Source organism: Macaca nemestrina, chromosome 16, assembly GCF_043159975.1.
Source record: "Macaca nemestrina isolate mMacNem1 chromosome 16, mMacNem.hap1, whole genome shotgun sequence".
NCBI classification, from domain to species: Eukaryota; Metazoa; Chordata; class Mammalia; order Primates; family Cercopithecidae; genus Macaca; species Macaca nemestrina.
The window spans coordinates 12,525,471-12,551,431 of NC_092140.1; the positions used below are offsets into that span (position 1 = coordinate 12,525,471).

At 38.9% G+C, this 25,961-nt stretch overlaps 1 protein-coding gene across 5 annotated transcripts in view; it reads left to right on the plus strand.

The window, feature by feature from the left end:
- The window catches only part of LOC105478008 (sodium leak channel, non-selective), a 369,785-nt gene that overhangs the window by 187,304 nt on the left and 156,520 nt on the right, over positions 1-25,961 (plus strand). For all 5 annotated transcript variants that reach the window (XM_071081072.1, XM_071081074.1, XM_071081073.1 and 2 more), the window contains one exon: positions 5,813-6,004. In XM_071081072.1, the coding sequence (XP_070937173.1) occupies positions 5,813-6,004 (192 nt within the window). The remainder of the gene's footprint in view (positions 1-5,812; positions 6,005-25,961) is intronic.

Genomic DNA, 25,961 nt, shown 5'->3' on the forward strand with positions numbered 1-25,961 from the left:
CTAATATATTAATAATGAATAAAAATGATCTCAGTTAATGTGTGGCTAAAAAGTAAATCTCTTGAGAAACTTAGGTGTCGCAAGGGTTTTTGCAAATTTGCATGTGAGAATCCACTGTACCAGACAGAGCGGCTCTTTATATAAAGGCCCACATGGGTCTTCCCTATTGGTCCTCACACTTCTCATTTCAATCAACCTTTCTTTACTGTGTTGCCAACAAGTCTTTCCTTAGACAATTTCATATTTCTCACATTTAAATGAAGTAATGTTTAGTGCAAAGTGGCTTCCTTTAGAATACTAGTTATCATGTGTCTGTTGGCTGTATGCATGTCTTCTTTTGAGAAATGTCTGTTCATATCCTTTGCCCACTTTTTGATGGGGTTGTTTGTTTTTTTCTTGTAAATTTGTTTGAGTTCTTTGTAGGTTCTGGATATTAGCCCTTTGTCAGATGAGTTGATAGCAAAAATTTTCTCCCATTCTGTAGGTTGCCTGTTCACTCTGATGGTAGTTTCTTTTGCTGTGCAGAAGCTCTTTACTTTAATTAGATCCCATTTGTCAATTTTGGCTTTTGTTGCCATTGCTTTTGGTGTTTTAGACACGAAGTCTTTGCCCATGCCTATGTCCTGAATGGTATTACCTAGGTTTTCCTCTAGGATTTTTATGGTATTAGGTCTAACATTTAAGTCTCTAATCCATCTTGAATTAATTTTCGTATAAGGAGTAAGGAAAGGATCCAGTTTCAGCTTTCTACTTGTGGCTAGCGTCATCACTGGCCATCAGAGAAATGCAAATCAAAACCACAATGAGATACCATCTCACACCAGTTAGAATGGCAATCATCAAAAAGTCAGGAAACAACAGGTGCTGGAGAGGATGTGGAGAAATAGGAACACTTTTATACTGCTGGTGGGATTGTAAACTAGTTCAACCATTGTGGAAAACAGTATGGCAATTCCTCAAGGATCTAGAACTAGAAATACCATATGACCCAGCTATCCCATTACTGGGTATATACCCAAAGGAATATAAATCATGCTGCTATAAAGACACATGCACACGTATGTTTATTGCGTCACTATTCACCATAGCAAAGACTTGGAATCAACCCAAATGTCCATCAGTGACAGACTGGATTAAGAAAATGTGGCACATATACACCATGGAATACTATGCAGCCATAAAAAAAGGATGAGTTTGTGTCCTTTATAGGGACATGGATGCAGCTGGAAACCATCATTCTCAGCAAACTATCACAAGAACAGAAAACCAAACACCGCATGTTCTCACTCGTAGGTGGGAATTGAACAATGAGATCACTTGGACTCGGGAAGGGGAACATCACACACCGGGGCCTATTATGGGGAGCGGGAAGGGGTGAGGGATGGCACTGGGAGTTATACCTGATGTAAATAATGAGTTGATGGGTGCTGATGAGTTTATGGGTGCAGCACACCAACATGGCACAGGTATACATATGTAACAAACCTGCACGTTGTGCACATGTACCCTAGAACTTAAAGTATAAAAAATATATATATTAGTTATCTGTTAGACTAATTACTGATGTATCTGTTAGACTAATTACTGATGTTATTATTAATGTATTTATTCAAGTGATATTTACTGAGCTTCTACTATGTGTCGGCCACTGTTTCAGATACTGAAGATGGAGCAGTGGGCAAAGCAGAGAGGGTTCCCACTTTATGAAGCTTAAATTCTAAAGGCAAGCAGTTAACAAAGAAGTACACAAAGGAATGTGAAGTACAAGTACTGGAAATGTCTTAAGGAAGAAGTGTACAGGGTAAAAAGAATAGAAATTGTGTAGTGGGGGGCTATTTTAGATTAGTTGTTCATAGAAGCCCTCTCTGAAGAGGTGAGGTTTGAGCAGACTGAATGAAGTGAAGGAGCAAACTGTAAGGAGGTCTGAGGCGAAGCATTCCAGATGGAGAGAATCACATTGAGCATGTCCTTAGGTGGGTGCATGATTGATGTGGTTCAAGGAATAGCTCAAAGGCCAGTGTGGTTGGGCTGCAACCAATGCAGGGCAGCATGGCCTATGGGAAGTAATAAGGTCTTACAAAATGCTGTGGTTCTTCCATACCTGTATCATCATGATGATGCTGACTGGTGCTTCTTGTGAATTTTCTGTGTGTCAGGCACCTTCTTGAGTGCATTGTCTCATTTGTTTCTCATAACAATCCCTGGGATAAAGACTGTATGTGTAAATTGAGGTCTGAAGACATCTGTTGACTTGCCCAAGACCACATGCCCAGCAAATGATGGAGCTAAAACTTCTTCCCAAGAACTTGAATTTCAGAGTTCATATTCTTAACTATGCAATTTCTACAGCATCTCACTACAAATCAACAGAGTGACCTTTAAGAGAAAGACTCAGAAATGTGACCAGGAAAATGTGTTTTGGAGACAACCACAAAATGTTCTGAACTGCTTATCTTTGAGAGTATGGTTTACTTTGTGTTGTATCTCTAGGAACACAAAATCAAAAAGCTTCATAGGGTAGATAGAGTGAAAAACCTACTGATCGCTGAATAAATGAAAAGGCACAATTAGACTCACTGACAGGGATTTTTCCTTTCTAGGAATGCAGGTTTAATTTAACCCTTTGAAAATGCTGATCAAATCACCAATGTGGAAGTTGTATTAAATAGTTCCATTTTTTTCAAGCTAATGAAATATTAATTCATTAATATTGCACAGATGTGCCCAGGCTGTTTTTATTATAATTTGAGATGGGCTTCAAAATTAGATAATCTTGAAGTTATGATTTTAATACAACTCAGGAAAACTACTGAAATTTGAGCTCTAAGCTGGTAATTGATCCTGTAAACTTGTCTGGATTCAGCCGTTTATGGTTAGGTACCAAATTATTTATGTCTGAGAATAGACAAATCTGATAAAAATGTGAAATCTTTCCAGATTATTATTCTGGATATTAATATGAATGTTAATACTTTAATAGTTCTTATGATAAATCTGTTTGCCTATTCTTTGTAAATAATACGAGAGTAATATGCTCTGATTTGGGAATGTGTGTTAAGAATTACAGCAGGAAAAATTGGTAGCTTCACCATGTAGTATGATGCTTAATTTGAACAACATAATTTCTTATATATGTTTTAAAATTTCAAATTAGCATGAAGGAAATGTGCATTTCACAACTTTAGTCATTTTTTTCCATTGGTTTACTTACATGCTGTAAACGATATCATTTGCATTCTGCAGACAATAGGAATAAGACTGACCATTGATATTTCCTGTTAAATCAAAGTAAACGCAGTAAACGTGGTTTCAAGTATGGCAAAATTCAGAGGCTAATACGGTGTCAGGGGGCTCAGTGTGTGTCTTCACCTACCTTTCTTCTGTTGGTGTGTCGGTGTCATTCTTAACCTGGCTTTCTCCATGTGGAGGCAAAGATGGCTCCTAGGAGCACATAGTTGGTGTGACTCTTACAGCAGTGCCCACTGGGGATTAAAAAAAAAAAAAAAAAGAATATTTCTCGTGATCCGCCCACCTCGGCCTCCCAAAGTGCTGGGATTACAGGTGTGAGCCACTACACCTGGCCAAATCTGATTTTTAAAAATGCATTTTCTGTTTCTTATTGTATTCCAAATACACTATTCATATTTCACATACAACTCAATCTCTTATTGACATCAAATAATCTTGGATGATCATTATATAAACTACATTTCATTTATGCCAGAAATGCAATTTTCCTATGTTAATATCTCTGAATTTGGGAGCTGTTATAATCAGTGATGTGTTATACTTTAATTGGCAGCATTTTTTTATTTCTTAGAGCTACATACAAAATTGATGACATCTTAGACTTAATGAAAAGTTGTATTTTTCACACTATATACTTCAACTTTTAATTATGCACTAATTTATACATACTAATCATATAAATGTGTCCTTAAAAGCTGTGTCTTTGTGTTATACTCACTTTGTAATAGTAGCCATTGAATCCTATTTGTCCAACACAAAGTTTGGCATATAGTAATCAATAAATGTTTGTTAAACAAATGAGTGAATAAATTTGTCAATTACTTATTTTTTTGCAAATGTATGTATATAAAACATCTAAATATATCTATATATTTAGGTGTGTGTGTGTGTATGTGTATATATACACAGTCATGCATCACTTAACAGCAGAGATACATTCTGAGAAATGCATTGTTAGGCAATTTTGTTGTTGTGTGATCATAGAGTTTACTTACACAAACCTAGATGTGTAGCCTACTATACAAACATATACAAACTATACAAACATACAAACCTATATGTATAGCTATATGGTATGGCCTATTGCTCTCAGGCTACAAACCTGTACAGTGTATGACTACATCGAATATTGTAGGCAATTTTCACGCAATGGTAAGTATTTGTGTATCTAAACATAGCTAAATATAGAAAAGGTACAGTCTTATAGGACCACCATCCTATACATGGCCCATACTTGACTCAAAAGTTATGCGACACATGACTAAAATATATGTAAATATATACAGACACACACATATATATGTGTGCATATATAGAGAGAGAGAGAATAGTTAAGTACATATAACGAAGATCCAAAAATACAAAACGTACATAAGACAGAAGTTTATTTCTCTGCAGCAGTTGGTGAGTTTGCAGGGAAAGCAGGTGGCTGTGCCCCTCATGGTCACCCAGCCTGTTGGGTTGGACAGGACCCGTCATATTCCATGCAAGCATTCTATTTCTGGTCCAAAGGGGCTACGCTATTTGTTTCCATTTCCAAGCAAGAGGAAGGTATTTTTTAAAGGATTCAGAGAAAGTTTAACTTAATGCACCAAAACTTGTACAAATCTTTTCATCTCATATTCCATAGGTCTGAACCCAGTCCACTGGAGACAGCTAGCTGCGAGGGAGACTGGAACATGTAGACTATAGCCCCAGGCAGTCACTTGCTGGTTTAAAATTCGGACAGTTCTGTTTTTTAAGGAGGAAAGAGAAAATGGATATGGGGTGATAATCTCAGTAAGAAGTAAAGGTTCTTGACAGAAGTTTGCTTCTTTTTCCATTTCCTTATGATTTTCTCATAATACCTAGGAAAATATTTTATGAGACAATGAATATAACTAATACAGGTTGAGTATCTGTATCCCAAATGCTTGGGACCAGAAGTGTTTTGGCTTTCGATGTTTGCCAGATTTTGGAATACTTGTATGTATGTGCATAATGAGATATCCTGGGAATAAGACCCAGGTCTAAACACAAACATTGTTTATGTTTTATAAATACCTCAATTACATTCCCTGAAGGTAGTTGTATACAATATTCTTAATAGTGTTTTACACATGAAACAAAGTTTGTATACATTGAACCATCATAAAGCAGAGGTGTCAGGTGTAGAATATTTCACTTATGGCCTCATATCAGCACTCGAAAAGTTTCAAATTTTTGAGCATTTTATGTTTTAAATTAGGAATGTTCAACCTGGGTTTCCTTGCGTACTTGAACATTAGAAAAATATTAATTTTATTTCAACAATATGTACTAGTGAATATCATTTTGTATAATCATATAATATGTTAAAACAGTTCATCCATTCATTTGGGATTTATTGAGTTCTTGTTATGTGGCAGGCATTGAGCTAAACCAGTGGTTATTCTATTGTTATTTTTAGTCACTAGATGTTCAAATGGAGAGGTACGATTTTCATAAAGCACTATAAAATAATCTTTCAGTATGAACATATTTAAGATTCAGTGTAAATGAATGGTCATAATGTATCAATAAATGTTTCTCTCTCCCTTGATAGGTTCTCCGAGTAGTTCGGCTGATTAAGATTTCACCTGCATTGGAAGACTTCGTGTACAAGATATTCGGTCCTGGAAAAAAGCTTGGGAGTTTGGTTGTATTTACTGCCAGCCTCTTGATTGTTATGTCAGCAATAAGTTTGCAGATGTTCTGTTTTGTCGAAGAACTGGACAGATTTACTACGTTTCCAAGGGTAAGAATTTTAAAAACGCAGTACGTTAAATTCATTGTTCTTATTTTAGTAATAATGATTAACATCAAAGTAATTTCACTTTAGCAGTGGTTCAGAAGTATTGTCCTATTTTTGATAACTTGGGATAATTAGATTTTAATATTTAAAATGGTCTCTTCTGCAGTGTGTAGGTGTTTGAGACCATTTTCAGCATTGTCAGATTATATATCAATTCTAAAATTCTGGAAATAATCTAATAGAGTTAGGTGCTGAAACCTGAATGCTAGAGTTCTTAGCACCTATAAATTAAAATACAGCAGAATTTTAAAATAAATCTTGCATTTTTGTGTTCAGAAGAGTTGACATATTTTTGATGTTTTATGGTTTACATATTATGTTAGAATCTAAAAGGAAGCTTTTGGTTTTCAATAAAATAAAATTCATAGGCTCTTCAGAATTTAAATGTCTCTCAGCTTTCTCATTAGAATTCACTTAGGCTAAAAAGGAGGTTAGAAATTAATGGATCCATTAACAAAACTCATGTAGGAGATACAGAAGGACCTTGAAATTTAACTCCATGTGGACTTAGAAACGTAAAAAAATACAATGACCAGACAAAGAATGTATATATTTTTACCCTAAGTTGAAATAGTAAGGCCTATTATATGGTGTATTAGTCCATTCTTAGACCACTGATAAAGACATGCTTGACTAAACTGCGTAATTTATAAAGAAAAAGAGGTTTAATGGACTCACAGTTCCACATGGCTGGAAAGGACTCACAATCATGGTGGAAGGTGAAAGGCACATCTTACATGGTGGCAGGCAAGAGGGAATAAGAGCCAAGCTAAAGGGGAAACCTCTCACAAAACCATCAGATCTCGTGAGATTTATTCACTACCACGAGATCAGGATGGGGGAAACTTCCCCATGATTCAATTATCTCACACCTGGTCCCTCCCACAACACCTGGGAATTATGGGAGCCACAATTCAAGATGATATTTGGGTGGGGACACAGTCAAACCATATCGTATGGAAGAATAATATTAGGGTAAAAACAGCATATATTTTTAAAAGTTGAGCTTTGACAGCAAAAGGGTCTGTACTTTTAATGGACAGTTTAGCTTTATTTTAGGGATTTTTTTTTTAATCTTGTGCTAAATTTATTATTTAAGCTACCAGTGTTGGAATTCATCCTTTTATAATGCAGATTCTTCATGCATGTGCCGCCAAGGATTTGTCAAGTGCCTTTAAAGAGTCTGGTCATTTAGGTGATCTTGGGGATATAAGTCCTCAAGAAATTCTCAGTTGAGGGGAGGAAGCAGTAGGTAAGCACAGGGCACCACAGGCCTTGATGAAGGCAGACACCAGATGCTCTGGGGACCCAGAGGCAAGGCCGATTCCCAGGCATGGGAAAGTCCAGAAAGGCTTGTGGGAACAGGTGGCTCCAACGGCTGCATGTAACCAAAGGAAGTACAAGGGCACAGATTCCCGTCACAGTGACAGCATGTACTAAATGTCTGTGTTGAGCAAATCCTTGTTCCAGAACTTAGAGAGCAAGAACCATCAATGGTAAGAGGAGGACAGAAGGCCAAGGAACTCTGAAGTCGGTTGAAAGTGTGGTCGTATTTGTCATGCCAAACTCCTATCAGCTCTAATAGGGAAGGCACCAGGTTCAAGAGGCTGAAGAAGAGACCCAGAGCCGGGAGAAAAGACATGGGGTTTTATTGAGGGTTTGCATACAGGGCGGGAGTCCAATGGCTGCCAGCTGTTCAGGAGAACCGGACCTGCTTGCAAAATGCATGCAATTTACATAGCATTTTTACTTAGCACACTCTTCCAGCAACCTCCACGTGGAAATCTTAATTCACCCCAGACTCGGGGCCTCAATTCCCTGTACAGCCAGTGTTCCACGGGAGGAATGGGGGCTCAGATGTTCCTCATAGAAAAGGAACCAATCTCTGGGTTGGCCACTCCTAGATTCTCTAGCTCCGAACACACATTCAGGTGTGTCTGGCAAGAAGGGTCATTCTCAGGGTATGCTTGCATTATTGCTTTCAGGTGCACTTACATACAATGTTTAAATGCTGATGAGAGAGGGCGAGTAGATAGTGAGGTTGGAGATGAGTCAGATAAGGAGGATGATGGCAAAGGTTCCTGCAGAGGTGGGAGAAGGCAGTACCCACAGCATGAGGATAAAGATCAGCTTTAGACAGGTATTGAGCTGACAGGTGTCGAGGTGATCCTCAGGACAGCAAGCCAAGCTAAAAGTTACAATCAAGCCTTCGTTCCCTCACTGCAACAGTACAAGCAGGAGGCAAAGGTAGGCACCACTCTCCAGCTTTCCAGCGTCCGGAGGTGTTGGTTAAGGGTCAGGTGGGTCAGCAGGCATGGGAAAGGGAAGGCTCTTTTCCTTGCTAAGCAGTCCTGAACAAAAAGTTCCAGCCATTCCTGCACCCAGGGAGGGGAAGCATAAGGAAGGGATAGGAGTAGAAAGGAACGGAGCTAGCATGGAGGAATGTGCCTCAGCTGGGCTCTGATCAGGAGGCCTCTGCATGGAGGCACCTGGTCTGGGACTGCAGCTATGGCCATGAGCCCAGCTGGCCTGGCAGGGCAGAGCTGACTCATAAATTGCAAGTCCCTCCAGAAATGGCAGTGCCCTGGTCATGCACCATGTCTAGGGTGGGTATGGCCGTGGTCCCCTGGGAGGTCTCCTAGGCAAGGCCTTGCCATTGCCTGTAATCAGGTCTGAATGGATCACATATAGGATTTTGGCCAAGAGCAGGACTCCTGGAGAGGAGGCTGGAGGGAGGCAAGCCAGGATGATAACCACATCATTAGGCCCACCTTCTCTGGGTCTGCCCCTTCACTGGGTAAATAAAAGGAGCAGCTGGCCATCTTTTCCATGGGAACATGGGATGGTTATTGTAAGAGTTAAGAAAGTAAGAAAAACGAAAAGCAGCTCAACAGTCAAAGACGGGTTTATTTTGGAGAATAAACTTGAGAGGGGCTTCTGGCCAATTTTGCTCAGAAGCGTTCTGTCTTACAGACTAAGGGTATTTAAGGGTGTAGGAAGTGGGGAGCTTATTGCAGGTTCAGAATGTTTTTATGTGAGGGAAAGTTTATTGTGGGTTTGGGATGTCTGGTTGGAGGGGAGGCTATCTTGGGATTGTTATGTTTCTGGTTGGAGGGGGTTTATCTTAGGATTGGAATGTTTCAGGTGATGCTGACATTAGGCATTAGGCTGATGTTTGGGGGCTTGATTTGGGTGGTTTTTTAATCAAGGGGAACTTAAAATGGTGGTGTTTCTCCAAGATGACGATCTCCTGCTCTCTCAATCCAGTCCCTACAGTTATAAAAGGGAAGAGGGGTGGAATGTTCTTTCTGGCTACTTCCTGCTGAGCGGGGGTCAGAGGTGGTTTGGTTTTGGGTTGATTGTAGGAGTAATACCATCTGTAGATGCTTTTGGGTAATTGTGAGATGGCCATGATCCTGTGAGTTAAAAAAAAAAAAAAAAATCTTTGAAAAGGTGAATTAAGCTGGATAAGCACATTAGTCCTAGGCATATGATTAGGAGAGGGCCCAAGAATGGGATGGTCCATGTTAAGATTTTGTTTCTAAACCAAGAATGTATGTGGTTGTTTTGGTATTCCTTTCGCTTTTTAGCCCTTTAAGTTTTTCAGCAGTATCTCTTACTAGGCCCGATTGGTTGAGATAGAAGCAACATTCCTCACCCAATGAGAGGCAGAGGCCCCCTTTTTCAGCCGTTACAAGATCTAATCCCTGTCTTTGGAGGACTGACTACTGCAGCCGAGGAGTCTAGTTGATCTTGGACTCTTACAAGGCTTTGGGCTATATCTTCTAATAAATCCTAAAGTATGTTAAGGAGTTGGCCCATCTGTCTGCTCCCAATCCAAGCCCAGAGGTTATACATAAGGTGGCCATTAAAGGAATGACTTGGATGTTCCTCCTTTTTCTAACATACTGGATGAATGGAACAGGTAAAGATTGATTAGGAAGAACTAGTCCAATGGAGGGAGAAAGATAAACTAGGGTACAGGTTCTGGTCCAGTTCGTGAGGAGCCAAGGATATGTGTTGGTACCACACAAAAAGAACAAACCTTTGTCATAAATACAGGCAGAGTTAGGGAAAGAAAATAAGCAAATTAAAGATGGGATGTTTTTTCTGTCCTGCGATTTTTCACTCCAGGTGGACAAGGAGGAGGCCAGGGGGACACCCACTATAGTAGAGATACAGGAAGAGTTATTTTTTACACATTTAATGCAATCAGATGTTGCACCATTGATATTGAGCCACGGAAAAAGTTGGGCACTAAGGGGCAGACAGGTTAGGCAGGGGGCATTGGTTGAGGGAGAGGCTGTAAACGAGCTGGTTGCAGAAATGCTCTATTTGTTTCAGTTGATACTTGGTAGTCAATGTGGTTACTTTGATGGTCAGAGGGGTGTTTAACAATGATAGTGTGGTTGCATTGGTTAGATGTTAAGGACCCTACAGGGAAATTTCCCTCCAAGGCTGAAAAGCAAAGTGAGGCTTGTTGTAAAAGGGGGGTGTGTTTAGTTATGGGCCCTTCCATGGGAGGGTCTTGGGGCTTAAGGCGTTGTAGAGAGTTGTAATAAGTTTGAAATACTTTGTTGGCCTGATTGGCCCTGGAAGTGAGATAATCTCAGAACAGGGTGTCCTCTCTTTCAAAAAATGAAGCTCCTTTTTGGAGTTTATAAGAAAGGGTTATATTTCTTATTAAAAGGGGTGTAGGGAGGGCTGTGTACGCTGAGGAAGACAGTGATAAGCATATCCAGCACTCGGGAGCAAAGGAAGAATTAGCTTGCAGCAAGAGGGATTGTGTAATGTTTACAGAGCATTCTAGTTTGAGAGCAGTGAGGAGTGGTTTTATTGGTGAGGTTGATAGGATTAGGGAATTTATATTGAAAGAAACAAGCAAAAAGAGAAAAAAGTTATTTGGGTAGGAGTAAAGTCCTGGAAACTTCCTTGAAGCCATAAGTGCCATAGAACAGTCAGAAACTGGTTAGGATGTATAATGGGAGCTTCATAAGGGTACCACCGAAGGTCTGTAACAAGGTTGGTTAGGAAGCAATGAAAGTTTGGGAGAGAAAGAGACATAAGCGGCTTATGTGGATTTCTCTTCCTTTTCCTCCAGGATTCAGGTGAGGTGAAGGGAAGTGGGTCCTGTGGAGACACAAGAGAAACCTGAAGGGGTTTTAGATGTGGTTGTTGGGGTAGGTGGTGAAGGGAAGTCTGTTTTCTTGAGAGAAGTATAATGAAACCAGTTGGGGAGTCCCTGGAGTTTTGCTGCCGTGGGTGTATTAAGGATGATCTGGCAAGGTCCCTTCCATTTAGGTGTGAGGAGGGAATGGAGGGTAGGACTGGGATCTTTTACCAGAACCCAGTCTCCTGGCTGTAGGAAGGGAATGGAGAGTCGGCAACAGGTTGTGGCAGGTATTCATCAGCATATTCCCAAATAAAATGGCAGATGGTATGTACAAGAGGGGAAACGAAAGGAGTTAGTAGAGATGGGACTTGACCCTGAGGTGGAGCAGAAGGGGCGAGTGGTCTCCCATACGTGAGTTCAAAGGGGATGAGCATTAAAGATTTACGTGAGAGCACCTGAATTTTTAGAAGGGCTAAAGGCAAAAGTGTAACCCAGTCTTTACATGTCTAGAGTGAGTACCTGGTGAGGGTGATTTTTTAGAATGCCATTCATTTTTTCAACCTTTCCTGAAGATTGAGGTCGATAGGGAATGTGTAACTTCCAGGTAATTTGTAGGGCTTGTGCAAGTGTTTAATTAATGTGAGAAATGAATTCAGGGCTGTTATGAGATTGAAAAGAAAGAGGCACCCCAGACCTGGGGATGATTTCTGTTATTAATTTGGAGGTGACATTTAGAAGTTCGTTTGATGGTTGTGGGAAAAGCCTCAACCCATCCCAAAAAGGTATCAACCAGAACTAAAAGAAATCAAACCGTTTTTACTGGGGGGTATATGGGTAAAATCAATTTGCCAATCCTGTACCGGAAGGTGTCCCCTGGCTTGATGGGTTGGGAAAGAAGAGTGTCTAGCGTTGGAATGGGGTGAAGCTTTCTGGCAAATAGAGCATTGATGGCAAATGGCTTTTAACTGTTCCTTTTTATCTGGGGTTATGTGTATATGGGATCTTAAGAAGTGTTGTAGAGGGGAATGGCTAGCGTGGAAGAGGTTGTGAATGTCCCGTAGAAGAGTTGTTTTTTTCAGGGTCAGGTAGTACTAATTTGTTTTATGTGAACCAGTTTTGTGAAACAAACAAAAAAAAAAACTAATTTGTTTTTATGTGCCCCTGCCATGATTAGTTGTTGTGTTTGCTGTTTTGGATAAAGGGAGGGGATATGTTGTATGAGGGACAATAAGCATCGGGGAATTGGGTGATTGGTTGAGGCATGTTTTGCCCAATAGTCAGCCTCATAGTTTCCTAAAGAAATGTGGCTTTTGTCTGATTGATGTCCTTTGCAATGAATAACCGCAACCTTTTCTGGAAGTAGAGATGCCTTTAATAGATGATGGATGAGTTTTCCATTAATGATAGACTTAGCTGTGATATAGCCCCACTCTCTCCAAATTTGAGCATTGGAATGGATGACGTTATAAGCGTATTTAGAATTGGTGTACATATTAACTTGTATGTTTTTTGCCAGGGTTAGTGCTCTTATTAGGGCAACTAATTCTGCTTGTTGGGCAGATGTGCCCAAAGGCAAGGGGGCAGCCTCTATGACTCCTCTAGATGGGAGAGAGTGGGTATCATAATGATATCCCTCAATAATGGCATATCATGCTTGGAGAGGAGGGTTTTTTGATGCACTGCCATTTATAAACCAATCTGGGGCTCCCTTTATGTGAGCAAAAGTAAGATGGTGAAACATGGTTAAGAACTTTCAATTAGATCAGAGCATGAGTGTTAGTTGGGGTCTAAAATTGGTATTGAAGGTAAAAGAGTGGCAGGATTAGGCAGGGAGCATCTATGAAGAGAGAGAGCGGGTTGAAGGAGGGTTAAATGTAGGGCTTGCATATGAGAGGATGAGATGGGGGTGAGTGCCTTATGGCTGACCATATCTTGTAGACTGTGAGAAGAAAATACCTGAAGGGGTTTGTAGAACATGAGTTTTTGTGTCTCAGGGATAATTAGAGAGGCTGTGGCCAAAATTTTTCAGAAAAGGGACCAGCTTTTATAAATGAGGTCTGGTTTTTTGGAAAAATATACCATTGGTTGGAAGGAGTCTAAGGGCCTCATTATGAGAACTGTGTAAACAAAGATGAAAAGGTCTTAGGAGGTTTGGAATGTCTAAAGTGTGGGCCTGTAATAAGGCACAGTTTTAGATGAGAAAAAGCATGATAAAGGTTTGGAGTGGAAGTGAGTGGTTGGTCAAGATTTCCTTTTGTGTGTTCATAAAGGAGTTTAGCGATAATGGCAAAATTTGCTTCCCATAATCGAAAATATTACACTAATCCAAGGAAGGAAGGTAAGTCCCTTTTTGTTTTAGGAAATGGGATTTGTTGAACACCTTGCTTTCGTGCCAGCAGCATTTCTCGGAGTTATTTGGAGTTATGATCAGTCCTAGGTATGAAACTTTTGGAGATGTTAATTGGGCCTTCCTTTTGGACACCCGCTACCCGCATTCAGCCAAAACATTTAAAATATTGGTGATGTGTTGAATACAATGGTCAAGAAAGGGGCTGCAAAGGTGTAAATTGTCCACATACTGCAGCAAAATCCTGGGTTGTAGAGATAGTTGGGGGATGTCTAATTGAAGTGACTGAAATAGTGAGGGCTGTCTCTAAACCCCTGGTGGAGGACAGTCCAGATGAGTTGTTGGGAGTAGCCTGTGTCAGGGTTGGTCCAAGTGAAAGCATAAAGGTTTTGAGAGGAGGGATGTAGAGGAATAGTAAAAAAGGTGTATTTGGCCAGGCGCAGTGGCTCACGCCTGTAATCCCAGCACTTTGAGAGGCTGAGGTGGGTGGATCATGAGGTCAGGAGATCGAGACCATCCTGGCCAACATGGTGGAGCCCTGTCTCTACTAAAAACACAAAAAATAGCTGGGTGTGGTGGCATGTGCCTGTAATCCCAGCTACTCAGTAGGCTGAGACAGGAGAATCACTTGAACCAGGGAGTCAGAGGTTGTGGTAGATTTTGCTACTAAATGTACTATAATTTAAAAAAAAAAAAAAAAAAGGACCTTCAAGTATTCTCAGAAATTTTTAAATTTTGGAGTTGTGAATAAGGGCTGTGGGCCTCTGTTTAAAAAAAAATGCATTTAAGAGTCTGTACTTCTGTCCCTACAAGTCCGATTGTGCATCAATGCCCCGTTGCTTTTTAGCTATGTGATACTGGGCAAATCATTCTTTACACTTTTATTTTTCACATCCAAGATGTAAGCAGAAATGTGCTTTTTTTCCTTCTGCATTTTGTGTATTAAATAATATACAAAGATGACACATCTGGGCTTAGAAAGTATTCCTTAAAAGACTAGATTATACCCTATGTAATATATTTGAAATTGATAATATTATCTGTATAAATGACAAGGCTGCTTTTTAGATCTGTTCCTGACTTAGCCCCTCGATATTTGCTCTATTTTCCAGCTATAATAGTAATCAAGTAGTATTACATTTTCAGATCTCCAATTACTCAATTGCACCATTTTGCCTGGTTATTTTGACCATCTTAATGAAAGCAGCTCAGCAGCTCCCAGGCCCCCCAATCAGTTATTCCGCAGCTGACAACGGTGACAGCCTGCATGTGTGAAGTGACTAGAAGGAGTATATTTTTCCTTTCACATAAAAGTTATTAAAGGTGAAATCCATGAAGAATAATAAAATTTTACAAGGAAATGTTAAAAAATATTACAATTATAAAAGGGGTCATTATCATCCCTAATCAAATAAAGCACCACCAATTGGTAGTACTTGCCTGATAGAAAATCACTCAGGAAAGATGATTAAAAACACATTTTCCTCAAGGCTAGATTTGTCTTCAGACACTCATCCCTGGGTGTCTTTCCCTCCCTTCTCTAGACATTATCCAGTGGTTGAGTGCTTAAGATAGGTTGGTTAATTACAGTATTAGCCTAAGGCACAGGACATGACCAGAACAAATTTTCTGCAAGAAAAATCACATGATGTATCACAAAGTGAAATAGAGACTTTAAAAATCAGCAATTGTCTATGTTATCTTGACTTGGAGGCTGCCTACCAGCAACATTTATAGGGCTGCAGAATGGTGTGGGAAAATAAAGTGTGGAAGCACTTGGGAGGCTTGGGGAGGGCACTCACCCTGAATCTGCTTCAGCACTATTTACCAGGTGGGTAGTCTTGGGTGACACTTAATTTGTCTGAGCTTCATTCATTTTTTAAATGGTAATAATGTCTATCAGGCATGATAACTAAGAGCCCTACTTACAGATGGTAAGACTGAAGCTCAGAGAGCTTGCATAACCCACACAAAGCTACACAGCTGGACAGCTGGATTTGAAGTTGTCTATTGCTCCTACCAACTATTAGCCATTAGGTCACTTGTAGCCAAGCAAACACACTAGAAAGTGTTCAGTTAGGAAATATTTATTGAGTGCCAAGAATATAAATATTTTGTCAATCTGTACCTGGAAGGAAAGGCCTCTGGAATAGTTCATCACAAACTTCCCAGAGGACTTCAGGAAATCAAGAAAGGTATAGAGGTGTTAACATTTTGGGGAATAACCTGAGAGTGTTAGGAATGATCATATCAGGATCCAAAACCAGCACCTGATATTCTCTGTGCCACGGCAGAAATACCATTTGTCTAAGAAGATCCCACACATGAGACAGGTGAAAGGGTGTTTCAAGTGACAGCTTGTGAAGAGGTGTTTGAATGGAGAATGAGTAAGAAAGCTGAACCAACACGAACATCTGTCATCCTTACATACTGGGTGAGGCTCAGCATGCCAGATTCCTTTTCTCAGTATTGTTCATTCCTCCAGGATCCTCATTACCCCTGATCATTCCCCTTACCCTATCCAATGAGAAATGTCTGCATAATTCTATTGCAAACACTTTGGCTGCAAGTAACAGAAAACTTGATTCCAGCTGACTTTAAGGAAATTTATTCCATAAAATTGAAGCGATTAGGTAGCTTTCAGGAAGTAGGACTGGATCTTTCATTGAAATTCTCTTTATTGTTGGAATTGTCAGTGTTCCCCCAAAAATGTATGTTGAAATCACAACTCCCAGAACCTCAAAATATAACTTTGAGATAGAGGTAATCAAGTTAAAACAAAGTAATCAGGGTGGACCCTAATCCAATATGACTGATGCTTTTATGAAAAGGGAAAGGACAGAGACAAACATGCATAAGAGGAAGATGATGTAAAGACACACAGTGTATTAGCCTGTTCTCACATTGCTATGAAGAAATACCTGAGACTGGGTAATTACAAAGAAGAGAGGTTTAATTGCCCACGGTTCTGCAGGTTGTATAGGAAGCATGGCAGCATCTGCTTGGCTCCTGGGGAAGACACAGGAAACTTACAGTCATGGAAGAAGGCAAAGGGGAAGTAGGCAAGTCTTATATGGCCAGGGCAGGAGGAAAAGAAAGAGGGAGGAGGTGCTACACACTTTTAAATAACCTGATTTCACAATGACTCACTCACTGCCATGAGAACAGCACTGAGAAGATGGTGCTTAACCATTCCTGAGAAACCACCCCTATAATCTAATCACGCCCACCAGGCCCCACCTCCAACACTGAGGATCACAATTGAACATGAGATTTGGTTGGGGACACAGATCTAAACTGTATAACACAGAGATATGGCCATGGGACTGGAATGGCATCTACAAGCCAAGGAACATCAAAGAATTCTGGCAAACACCAAAAGCCATAAGATACAAGGGAAGATTGTTTCCCTAGAGCTATTAGAAGGAGTACAGCCCTGCCCTGCCAACACCTTAATTTTAGACTTCTAGTCTCCATTGCTGTGAGACAATACACTTCTGTTGTTTTAAGCCACCAGGTTTGTGGAGCTTTGTTACAGCAGCCCTAGCAAACTCATACAGTGACCTTCTCCATGGGTTGTCTTCCTGTGTTAGCAAAATGGATGTGACATTTCCAGGCTTCCTGATAACATCTAGAGGAATATGTGGGTCCTCTGTTCCCAGGCCTCCTCCTTAGGACCAGGAAAACTTTTCCTATCATCCCTTTCCTTCCAGCAAACTTGCTGTCATCTCTCATTGGAAGGATTGAGTAACAGGGTTATTCCTAGAATTAAAATAACTAGCTTTGATTAATCACATGGGAAGAAATTGATGTTATGAAGACAACCACTTGGGTTAGACCCAATACCTGCACAAGATTTCTCAGCTCTGTCTCCAAAGCTGCTCCCACATTCCCCATGCAAACAGGGTTTGTAAATAGACATGTGGTAGAAAGCTGCTGTTTAACTCCTTTCGCCAGAAACATCTGGACCCCAGATCCTTCCCAAGATGCCCAAATAGGTACCTGCAAAGCAGCTAGCATGGGGCCGGACACAGAGTAGATCAGTTGTGGATTCCTGTTCTTCCTGTTTTTATGGTACTGGTCGGTTTCTGTCACATACCATTGACATTACACACGGGTCTTATTGCCTTCACTAGTCTACAGGTGTCTTGAGGTTGAGAACATGTGCATTCCTTACACCTCCAAGAGCACTTAACACTGTGCAGTGGATCTGTAAGCATCAGTAAGTAGAGTCAGAAAGGAAAACAGCCAGGACTGCATCCATATACAAGCCCAAGAGATGGAGAAGTGATGCTCGAATTCTACTTAATGGAAAAACAAAGAATGCTATGTTGATAGAATTTAATAAAACAACTTTGTCATCTCAAGCCAATAACTTTCTGTTCTAGTTTGGACCAAACAGCTACACTGCTAAATAGAAATAACAAGTAAGATGAAATCCTGATGTAAGGCAATATGCAACAGTTCCTGTTTTGTTGGGATGAATATATTGTATGAGTACAATTTACATGAACTATTCATTCTGGAACAGCCTGTACAGGTCCTAAGACAGATTGGCATAAGAAAGAACAACCACAGTCTTTCTGTAACAAAGACAAATTGCATGTTTTTCCATAATCGCCTAACAAAAGCTTATAAGCAGCTTCAGTAAGGTTTTACTCAGTTTTTCTCTCCATTTATTATAGAAAGCAACTGCCTCTAAATTACTGAAATAAATGCAGTAAACATTCACTGTCCATCTTTAACCAGCTCTGTGTCTTTATTCTTTCTGATTTCCCACTAAAATAATAATAAACGGGCCTCATATGCTTTGCAGTTGTACAAATGGGGATAGTTTTTATTTCTAAGTAATATATTACCCTCTATAACACAAAGAACTTAAATGTTAGTATTTATTTGATATAGGTTTTCTTAATTTGCATTGTCTAAATGTTAATTACTTACTCTATTGAATTTTCACTTATAAAATATGTCCGAAAGAGTCACTGCACAATAGAAGCAAGAAATGCTGTAAAACACATAATGACAAGTTAACTTTCCCTTCCCCTTACCACCAAAATGACTAGTCATGCAGTTAGTTGTATTAAAGGAATTACCAAGAAGTTTGAAGAAACAACTTCCTCCTTAATTTTTTAAATTATTTATCAGATGCCGTTAGAGTGTATGACATTTTTAATAGAGTCAAGGTTTATTTTAATCTTTAAAACTATTAGTTCAATTAATATTGCTGAAATCTTTAATTTTTGTTGTTTTGTCTTTCACGTATTTTTAATTTTGTCATGAAATATTTGACGTGCAAAAAGATATGAAGAATAATAAAACATACTCCTCCGTGGCCATACTTAAGCACCAAGTTGGCAATAGACCTGAAGTCCTTGGGTGCCCCTTCCTGATCACTATCCTCTCACTCTTTCATAGAGAATCACTTTTCTGAATTTGATGTGTGTTTTGTTAATTTCTTTATGCTTTTAATGCATATATGGACATCAACTGAAAATCACGTATCTTTTGCATAATTTAAACTTGCCTTATACGGTCTCATTCTGTACTATTTCTCCTGCTAATGGCTTTTATTGCTCAATATTATGTTTATGAGAGTTACCTAATTGAGTACATGGAGCTGTATTTTATTTATTGTCATTACTGTATAAAAAACAACTATATATTATATTACATATATGATACATTCTTTATATAGACACAACACAATTTATTTTTTCATTTTCCTGTGCAGGAGGCAAATTCTAAGCTGTCCTCCATGATATCTCCCCTCTAATGTCCATATCCTGCATCATCCCCTGCCCTTGGATACTGGTAGGATTTGCGAATATGATGGGCTGTCATTCCTGTGAATAGGTTGCTAAGCATTTAATGTTGAGTCATTCATAAATGGTTATTGTCATGGGTGGGCCTGACCTAATCAGAGGTACTGGACTTTTCTTGGAGAGATTCAAAGCAAGAAAGGGTCTTCTGTTGGTTTGCATTAGGAGATATACCTAATGTAAATGATGAGTTAATGGGTGTGGCACACCAACATGGCGCATGTATACAAATGTAGCAAACCTGCATATTGTGCACATGTACCCTAGAACTTAAAGTATCATAATAAATATATATATATTAAACTTAAAGTATATATATATTATATATATAATATATATTAAATATATATATTATATATATATTTATATATATTAAATAAATTATATATATAAATTTATATATATAAATAAATTTTATATATAAATATATATATTAAATAAATATATATATATTAAACTTAAAGAACTTAAAGTATCATAATAAATATATTTTTATATATATATATATATATATATATAAAGAAGTAAGCCTCCACGTTGCAAAGTGCTATGTGGCCAAGACCCTGGCCAACAGCCATCAAGAAAGCAGGACTCTCAGTCCTGCAACCCTAAGGAACATCCCTCTGATAATAACCCAAATGAAGTTAGAAGAAGACCACAAGCTCCAGATGAGACCAAAGCCCAGCTAGCATCTTGATTTCCACCTTTTGAGACTCTGAGCTGAGAGCAGGGTTATATTACACCATGCCGGCATTCTGACCTCCAAAAACTGTGAAATAACAAATGAGTGTTAAGCTGCTACGTTTGTGGTAATTTGTTACATATCAATAGAAAACTAATGCATCCGGGTGTTGGATGTTTGTTTCTAAATTTTGCAAATCCAAACAGTACTGCTCTGAACATTTTTACACGTTGATTTGTGCACATGTGAAATAATTCTTTTTGGGGTATGTAGCTGGGAATAGAGCTGCTGGGTCTTAGAATGAACATATCCTCAATTCTCATAGGTATTGATAAACTTGCATTCCAAAGTACTTTTACCAATTTATCCTGAACTATCAGCAGTATAAGAGTATTCTCTACTTCACCACTCAGGAGCACTTGGTCTGGTCAGGCTTTGTTTTGCTTGAAACATTGAGCTCTTCATTTAGCCTGAATTGATTTTTGTGGCTGCTGTGAGAGAGGGAACAATTTTATTTTCTTTCCATTTGGATAAACAATTGCCACAGTACTATTTATTGACCAATCTATTCATGCCTCATAGTTCTGCATCATATGCCAGCTGTGTCATAACGTGGTTCCATATGTGAGTGCCCAAGTCAAGAAGCACAGGCTCCCTTGTCATCCCCTTTTGTCATTGTTAACTATATAGCTTTGCTCAAGTATCTCAGCAGTCTCCTCCTTTCAAGGGTTCATAAGGACTTTGCACCTTATGTCTGACACATTAAAAACCAAAGTCTAGCAGAGATCAGAAATTCTCAATTGACTTTTCTTGATTCAAGCTGCTTCTTAACTTTTGGTCCCTGGAGTTTTTAATTATTTTCTTAGACTATTAACCTTTAAAATGATACTTTTTGTATTTTATCCAGAATTTCCTGGGGTTTTTGAATTTTTTTTTCCATACAGGATGAGAAACTGAGGTTCACTAATAAATTTTTGAGAAGAAGAAAAAAAAAGTACCCCATTGGACTCTCAGATGGATGGACTTTTTTTGTTTTAATTATACTTAAAGTTCTAGGGTACATGTGCACAACGTGCAGGTTTGTTACATATGTATACCTGTGCCATGTTGGTGTGCTGCACCTATTAACTCATCAGGTACATTAGGTATAACTCCTAATGCTATCCCTCCCACCCCAAAACAGGCCCTGGTGTGTGATGTTCCCCACCCTGTGTCCAAGTGTTCTCATTGTTCAATTCCCACCTATGAGTGAGAACATGCATTGTTTGGTTTTCTGTCCTTGCGATAGTTTGCTCAGAAGGATGGTTTCCAGCTTCATCCACGTCCCTACAAAGGACATGAACTCATCCTTTTTATGGCTGCATAGTATTCCATGGTGATATATGTGCCATATTTTCTTAATCCAGTCTATCATTGATGGACATTTGGGTTGGTTCCAAGTCTTTACTATAGTGAATAGTGCTGCAACAAACATACGTGTGCATGTGTCTTTATAGCAGCATGATTTATAATCCTTTGGGTATATATCCAGTAATGGGATGGCTGGGTCAAATGGTATTTCTAGTTCTAGATCCTTGAGGAATCACCACACTGTCTTCCACAATGGTTGAACTAGTTTACAGTCCCACCAACGGTGTAAAAGTGTTCCTATTTCTCCACATCCTCTCCAGCATCTGTTGTTTCCTGACTTTTTAATGATTCCCATTCTAACTGGTGTGAGATGGTATCTCATTGTGGTTTTGATTTGCATTTCTCTGATGGCTAGTGATGATGAGCATTTTTTCATCTGTCTGTTGGTTTCATAAATGTCTTCTTTTGGGAAGTGTCTGTTCATATCCTTTGCCCACTTTTTGATGGGGTTTTTGTTTGTTTTTCTTGTAAATTTGTTTAAGTTCTTTGTAGATTCTGGATATTAGCCCTTTGTCAGATGGGTAGATTGTAAAAATTTTCTCCCATTCTATAGGTTGCCTGTTCACTCTGCTGGTAGTTTCTTTTGCTGTGCAGAAGCTCTTTAGTTTAATTAGATCCCATTTGTCATTTTTGGCTTTTGTTGCCATTGCTTTTGGTGTTTCAGACACGAAGTCCTTGCCCATGCCTGTGTCCTGAATGGTATTACCTAGGTTTTCTTCTAGGGTTTGTATGGTTTTAGGTCTAACATTTAAGTCTTTAATCCATCTTGAATTAATTTTTGTATAAGGTGTAACGAAGGGATCCAGTTTCAGCTTTCTACTTATAGCTAGCCAATTTTCCCAGCACCGTTTATTAAATAGGCAATCCTTTCCCCATTTCTTGTTTCTCTCAGGTTTGTCAAAGATCAGATGGTTGGCCAGGTGTGGTGGCTCATGCCTGTAATCCCAGCACTTTGGGAGGCCAAGGCGGGCGGATTACAAGGTCAGGAGATCGAGACCATGATGAAACCCCGTCTCTACTAAAAATACAAAAAATTAGCTGGGCGCGGTGGCGGGCACCTGTAGTCCCAGCTACTCGGGAGGCTGAGGCAGGAGAATGGCGTGAACCCAGGAGGCAGAGCTTGCGGTGAGCCGAGATTGCGCCACTGCACTCCAGCCTGGGGGACAGAGTGAGGAAAAAAAAAAAAAAAAAAAGATCAGATGGTTGTAGATGTGTGGTATTATTTCTGAGGGCTCTGTTCTGTTCCATTGGTCTTTATCTCTGTTTTGGTACCAGTACCAAGCTGTTTTGGTTACTGTAGCCTTGTAGTATAGTTTGAAGTCAGGTAGCATGATGTCTCCAGCTTTGTTCTTTTGGCTTAGGATTGTCTTGGCAATGCAGGCTCTTTTTTGGTTCCTATGAACTTTAAAGTAGTTTTTTCCAATTCTGTAAAGAAAGTCATTGGTAGCTTGATGGTGATGGCATTGAATCTATAAATTACCTTGGGCAGCATGGCCATTTTCACAATATTGATTCTTCCTATCAGATGGATAGACTTTTTAAAATAAGCACCATCTAGGGCAGGCCGTCCCAGTGTTTGCCTTTACCATCCACAGCCTCACAGTCTTTTGCCTTTGTTTGCATTGAGGATATTGTGTCCTCTTTGAATATCATAGCCTCAGCTTTATCCTCCCCCAGTCTTCCACACCGTTGAAAATCATCTTTCACAAAATCTTTCGTACCTATTTATGATGAAGATAAATAAAGCTTGGGGTTGATTTTTCATTCATAATTCTATCAACATTCTTTATGCAATGGAGCTAGGAAGTATACAGACATGAAAAAAATGTAGTCACTGCCCTCTTTAACTATAGCATTGTCAAGAACCCAAGGAAGAACTGAAACAACGTATCCCATAGTAGAACACATAAGAAAGATCTCAAGTAAGCCAAAGGTGACATATGCTACAATAGGTGTACTCAGTTTTAAAGTAATAGCAAAGACGCTTGGGAGAGTATTTTAAAATTCTGGGAATTTACTCTGTGCTTAGTGCTTCCAAATATCAGTTCATTTAATAAGAGGAAAATATTGCTTCCAGAGAAGGAGGTCTGCAGAGCTTTATAAAGATTTGTCTTTAGGGGTGAATATAATTTCAACAGATAGGGATTTGGGTCATGGCATTAGATGAAGGCATTCCTTATAAGAAAAACCAAATGAGTAAATTAAAAACATGGAGAATCACAGGCATGGAGGGGACATATGACCAAAGGATGGCAGTAGCAATGGGAAACCAGACATGGAGGGTCTTCAGTGGTTGGAATTGGGACACAAGGGAGCCTTTGAAGATTTTTACTCTTTTTTTTCTTGGAGAATTGCAGAAGAGCTATTTTGAGGAAAGTTATACTGGAAGAAATGTTATTTCTCTGAGGAGGTATTTTCATTGAATGAAATTCGTTTTTATTGATGAAAGACAAGAATTTATGATCAGTTGATAAATTTCAGGCATCTTTGGAGGTATTGTTTTTTTTTTTCTGAGGCTATTACTGTGTCAAATCTTTTACAGTCTCGTAAAACTGAGTCTCGTCTGAAGCTTTAGGCCAAATTGTTATCCATGTGTGAGCGTGACTCTGCAATAGAAACTAACAATTCATCTAATTTTAAAGTAATCCCAAGATATATATATATATATTATATATATATATAATATATATAGTTATATATATATATAATATATATAGTTATATATATAATATATATATATATATATTATATATATATAGTTTTTGTAATTGTCTCCCCCCCCCAGAAAAAAAGCTGTAGCATTAACTTTCTTTATTTCCTTTATAATATTAGGGTTTTTTCCTTGCTCCTGTTTGAATTTATTTTTGTGGTGATTCATCAGTGGCATAATGATGAAATGATAAAATAATATCCTGTGTACTTCCTTTTAGAGGATGAATCACATAAAGTTGACCATCTTTTCCTGCTGTTGTATATTAATATCACTGGTCCACTGAACTGCAATGATCAGAATTATGACTTTCCTTGAATAAAGCATCCTGTTTCTACCCCTAACCCTAGAAGTGTACTCTTTCAGGGAGAATCTATTTTTGCACCTCATCTTATTTTGATAGTTTTCCACCAATCATCTTACTTGCAATTTCCCAACTATTTAATTGTCATTTTACAATAATATTACTTTATTTAATAATTTTATTAATATTATTTTAATAATCAGACCGTTCCATTGTTCAAACTTTAAAAATAAGTGAAAGTCATTAATGAAAAGTATTGTCTCATTCCATTAGAATGAGCTTCCACAGGTATGTTTTCAGTGATGAAAACATGACTGTGTTATTAAATATTTTGTTGAGTCTTGCCTACAAAAAGAGGGCAGTTCATACATTTGTTTGTGTTTGTACACCTTCTAGCTCCACTGCATAAAGAACGTTGATGGAATTTTGAACAACAAAACAGGCACATGATTTATGTAGTCTTGCCTACAAAAAATACAACCTTTAATGAGACTCTATTGTCGGTCCCTCATGGCTACACACAATTTCCTATCAATAAAACAGGAAAATACTTAGAGGATTGGTAGGAGGGTTAAAGGAAGTAATCGATGCAAAGTAGTTAGCGCTGAGCCTGCCATGTAAACAGGCACTTAACAAGTAGTAGCAGTTGTTCTTCTTAAATGCATGGAAAGCCCATGTCTTAGCATGGCATGCTGAATTCCTAGCAGCACTCACGTAGCCCAATATCCGAGGGTAAATGACTGGAGAATTAGCTCAACATCCAAGAGTAAATGACTGGAGAATTAATGGAATGGTGGGCACTCAGTTTTCTGTGTTGTATACAAAGTTTAAAACTTTAAAAATAGTCCCCAATTCCAGTTTAGAAGATTATTTTTAATCAGTCTTTTACAACTTTCCAAAAAAAATGCAAAAGGTAAAAAAATCATATTACAGAAAAATAACACAAACTGACAAGTTATTTCCAGAAGCTGAAATAGCTTATCATTAACTATTACATATATGGAATGAAACAGAGACCATTCAACCAATGATATGTGTATTCATTCTTTCTCTTGGGTGTACACCTCTTGGACGTAACACCCAGAGTCTTAGCATGCCAGAAGACTAAAATGCCTCTCTCTGCAGAGGACTGTCTCTAACAGGTTTTCTAGGAATCAATGTTGAAATGTTAATTTCCAGGAAGCATTATGAGGTAAAACATAATGTGTGAACATGTGTGAGCATGCATCTGGCTGAGCACATGTGTGTGCAGGTGGGGGTGGGGAAGGAGAGAGGGACCCCCTGAGCAAATGGAAGCTAATGGGCTGCATCCTATAATCTTATATTGTGCAATACAAAAGACAAAGCAGAGCAGCTGGGACCAGATACAGAAAGAACCTTAGTAGCTAGTTTAGATGGAGTTCTGCAGTATTGCTGCTGTGGTTTTTGCTGTTGCTTCTTTGCGGTGTCATTTTAGTTTTCAGAATTCCAGAGAAAAAGGCAACAGGCAAAATATAAAAATCCTGCCTCAAT